Raw genomic sequence first — 4,230 nt, 5'->3', positions numbered from 1 at the left:
AAGGTTTCCGTTTGGCAAAGTCTTCCGGGTTAGAGGAATAATTTATTTACAAGGCGGGATAGCTTTAAAGTCTCTTGGAAATTTGGAGAGAAAAGTGAGTGTCTGTCGAGACCGCAGAACGTTCAGGGAACGGAAATATTTCCCAGGATCTCATTGCCGGGGAAGGAGTGACTGGGAGCGATCCCCGTTGGACCGGCCCGATCGCACTCTCGGCCTCAGACTGGTCGAGTCTGTCCGGGCTGCCGGAAAAAGCGGAAGCGCGCTCTTTCAAACTCGCCTTCCCAACTTCGAGAGACGCAGGCTACTTCCGGCGTAGCCATGGCGGCTAACGCTACCACCAACCCGTCTCAGCTTCTCCCTCTAGGTAACCGTTGTCGTGTTGGGGTGCCGGGGCGGGGAGCTGAAGGTTAGGGTCGGGGCCCGAGGGGCAGCGCAGCCCCTGGCTGCGTGTTAGAAAAATGTATATGACCAACTGCTTTCTTTCTCCGCGGCTCTCCTCTAGGCTCCAAGTCTCTGCGGCCTCAGGCCGCCCACGTCTCTTCGGCGTGGTGGGGTTTTCTCGAGGCAGGGACTTTTGACTCCCCAGACCAAACCGTCACCGGAAGAGGTTCACGCTTATTGAATAAGTCGTCGGCCTTCTTTGTTGTGAGCTCGCCTTTACAGTAGTGGATAGCAGTCCCGTTCCTCAACCTGGCATTTAAAATCCCCATATTAGACCCTGTTGCCTATCTGGCCGGTTGTTGAGAGGCGCCAGAATCTGGACTGCGCCTTAAAAGAGGACTCTGGAAACTAGCTTTTCTTGCCGTTCATTCATTCAACAGTTATTGCGCCTCTGTGCACTGGACACTGTGATTGGGCACTGTTCAACAAACTAAAATCACGGCCGTTGCCTTCAGATAGCATACAAACCCGTGTAGGGAGCAGGATACCGGGCAAATAAACACCGTACCAAATAACGCTTAAGCCTGCTGAAGAGCAAGTTCAAGCTGCTGTCAGACTACAGAGGGTAGACTTTTGGGGGGGTGGGGGAGACGTAGTGACAAGAAGGGATCTCTGGTGAAGATAGTTAGGCCTTCTTTTTTTAAAAAAAATAATGTGCTATATCTTTCTGAATTTTTTTAAATTAATTAATTAATTAATTTTTGGCTGTGTTGGGTCTTCGTTTCTGTGCGAGGGCTTTCTCTAGTTGTGGCAAGCGGGGGCCACTCTTCATTGCGGTGTGCGGGCCTCTCACTATCGCGGCCTCTCTTATTGCGGAGCACAGGCTCCAGACACGCAGGCTCAGTAGTTGTGGCTCACGGGCCTAGTTGCTCCGCGGCATGTGGGGTCTTTCTAGACCAGGGCTCGAACCCGTGTCCTCTGCATTAGCAGGCAGATTCTCAACCACTGCGCCACCAGAGAAGCCCAGGCCTCTTTCTTAATATTTTGTATCTGAAGGGTGATTGAGCTAGTGGATGTGGCCGTGATTGTAAAGTGTCATGGAACAAACTCTTTTTGAATGATCAGTGTATGCCAGACAGTGTCCATTGGGGATACACTGATAAGTGAAAACAACCACCATCTCTGCTCTCATGGACCTTAGAGTCTGGGGGGTGGGGGTGGGGTTCATATGTCAATAAGGTAACCTAAAATAATATTAAGCCACAGCCATGATAAATTGTTACAAAGGAGGGGTAAGTGGAGAACAGGGAAAACTTTCCTGTTAATAGAATGATTAACAGAGACATGTAGTGTAAGATCTAAAGTTTTAGAGTGAATACTTTTCCTGGTTTATCTTTCACCATATGCAAGTAATAAGTGCCAATAGGCACTCACATATTTGTTGAAGTAACGAATGGGCAAAATAATCTTTTCTCTCCTCTCCCCCCCACCTTTTTTTGTTAAAAAAAAATTCATAGAGCTTGTGGACAAGTGTATAGGATCAAGGATTCACATTGTGATGAAGAGTGATAAGGAGATTGTTGGCACACTTCTGGGATTTGATGACTTTGTCAGTATCCTTTTAAAAGTTGGTAGTATGGTTTTTTTCTTCAGTATTTTTTAAAAAACTGTAGACAATCAGTACTTACGGATTATTATAATAAAAATTAATTTATTCTCATGGAAATTGTGATAGTGTTTTAAGAGGTGCGTGTACTGAAAGAAGATGAAATTACCAATCACAAGCATTTTGAATTTGAGCCATTGTGTTCAATGTTATAATTAAAACTGAACAAAGGCAGAAGCCAGAGTAAATTTAACTTGGTATATTTATTTTCTTAACACCAAATTTCAGATATGGTACTGGAAGATGTCACTGAGTTGTGAGTAGTGTTAAAAATTAAGGAATTGGGCAGGGGAATCTCTTTAAGGCAGTTTTAGTACTGTTGAGTCAGTAAAATGATCTGTTGAGTCAGAGAACACTGCCTATTCGAACTACTCTAAAGATAGAAGTTTTACCTACTGATGCTGGTAAAATTGGATTAGAGGATTATTACCTTTATGTAATTGTCACTAAATTGTTAGGAAATTAGTAGAGACAAAGCTTTAAGGTAAAAGGTACTAAAAACAGCCAGGGATCTTAGGGCTCAGGTCAAATAAAGGAACTGATAATAAGAGCATTTAATGCTTTAAATTAATTATTCTACAACTTTAATAGAAAATGTAAATGATGGCCTCAGTTATATTAATTATAAAAATCATGACCAGTAGCTCTGCTTTCAGATTTGAATTAATTACAGATTGGTATAATGGGTAAGAATCAGTAGTAAATAATAGTAAAAAGAGTGAGGATAGTAAACATTTTATTTCATATTTGATCTCCTTGGCAAGTTTCACCTTTTTAGATGAAGATCAGCCCAGTGGATGTGGATCTTAGGCCAGTCAGTCCACTCTGTTGCCTTTGGGGAAGAATTTACATCACCCAGGGGTGATGTACATCACCCACTTTGTCTCTGAAAAGTGTTGGTACAGTTGGCCTGACCTCATGTTCATTTATATATAATAATTAACCTTTAATCTATTTGTTTAGTGAAATCACACCAGAAGGAAGAAGAATTACTAAATTAGATCAAATTTTGCTAAATGGAAATAACATAACAATGGTAAGACACAGTAAAGCTATTTTTATTTAGATGTTAAGCCATTTTTGTGGGGCAGGGATTACAGAACTAACTTGATTGACTAAATGCTCACGGTCCAGTGGTGCTTAAGTTGGGAAAGGGGTGCTCTGGTGGTCAGGGCTTTATGGCCAAACTGTTGAAGATGACATTAGGCCTAAGATTAGTTTGTGCTTTTTTTTTTTTTTTTTTGCGGTACGCGGGCCTCTCACTGTTGTGGCCTTTTCCGTTGCGGAGCACAGGCTCCGGACGTGCAGGCTCAGCAGCCATGGCTCACGGGCCCAGCCGCTCTGCGGCACGTGGGATCTTTCTGGACCGGGGCACGAACCCGTGTCCCCTGCATCAGCAGGCGGACTCTCAACCACTGCGCCACCAGGGAAGCCCTGCTTGTGCTTTTTAATTATTTGTTTTGCCAAGAATCATTGTTGAGACACTAAGTATTAATTGATGATGTTGGAATTGTAAACAGCAGTGACATGGAGAAAATGGAAATATGGGGGGGGCAAAGAGGCGGGCGATCAATGAGGAGCTCTCAGTAGGGGTTTTTAGACTATGTAGTACTAAACTAAATATTAAACTTTTTCCTCCTTTGCAGCTGGTTCCTGGAGGAGAAGGACCTGAAGTATGAATGGATTTCCTTGACTTATGCTAGATTCTGTTTTGTCTTATAATGACAACAAAATAGAATTTTTATTTTAACCTTTTAATGTTTGTATTCTGTGAAGCCAAGTTTTCCGTTAAAGGGAAATGCTTTGAAGATGCATTGTAAATGCCTGTTTTTGTAAGTTAATCATGATTAAGTTGGAAAAAGAAGAACAGTTTGTTCTTTGAAGACAAAAATAAAGGTGTTTTTGTTAACTCTCATTTTATTTATTATACTGCAATAGCCAGTGGTTGTAGTTACTTTGTCACTTGCTTTCCTGTCATTTTATGATTATTTGCTTCCTCATTTAGGTGACCATTTGATTCTCAAACAAAAATTGTTCCAAACAAAATGATGAGCTTTGGGCTTCCCTGGTGGCGCAGTGGTTGAGAGTCCGCCTGCCGATGCAGGGGACGCGGGTTCATGCCCTGGTCCGGGAGGATCCCACATGCCGCGGAGCGGCTGGGCCCGTGAGCCATGGCCGCTGAG

General features: G+C 43.2%; 1 protein-coding gene across 1 annotated transcript; it reads left to right on the top strand.

Moving 5' to 3' along the window:
- Positions 1-233: 233 nt before the first annotated feature.
- On the top strand, positions 234-3,956 carry LSM5 (LSM5 homolog, U6 small nuclear RNA and mRNA degradation associated). The gene is made up of 5 exons (XM_081244669.1): positions 234-364; positions 1,899-1,994; positions 2,276-2,303; positions 3,011-3,083; positions 3,694-3,956. The coding sequence occupies exons 1-5, from the start codon at positions 319-321 to the stop codon at positions 3,724-3,726; spliced, it is 276 nt and encodes a 91-aa protein (XP_081100795.1). The 5' UTR covers positions 234-318; the 3' UTR covers positions 3,727-3,956.
- The last annotated feature ends 274 nt before the right edge of the window (positions 3,957-4,230 follow it).

This window comes from Mesoplodon bidens (assembly GCF_964165515.1).
Source record: "Mesoplodon bidens genome assembly, chromosome: 9".
Taxonomy (NCBI): domain Eukaryota; kingdom Metazoa; phylum Chordata; class Mammalia; order Artiodactyla; family Ziphiidae; genus Mesoplodon; species Mesoplodon bidens.
Note: the sequence above shows the minus strand (reverse complement) of the source record. Positions and strands in the feature narration are given on the sequence as shown.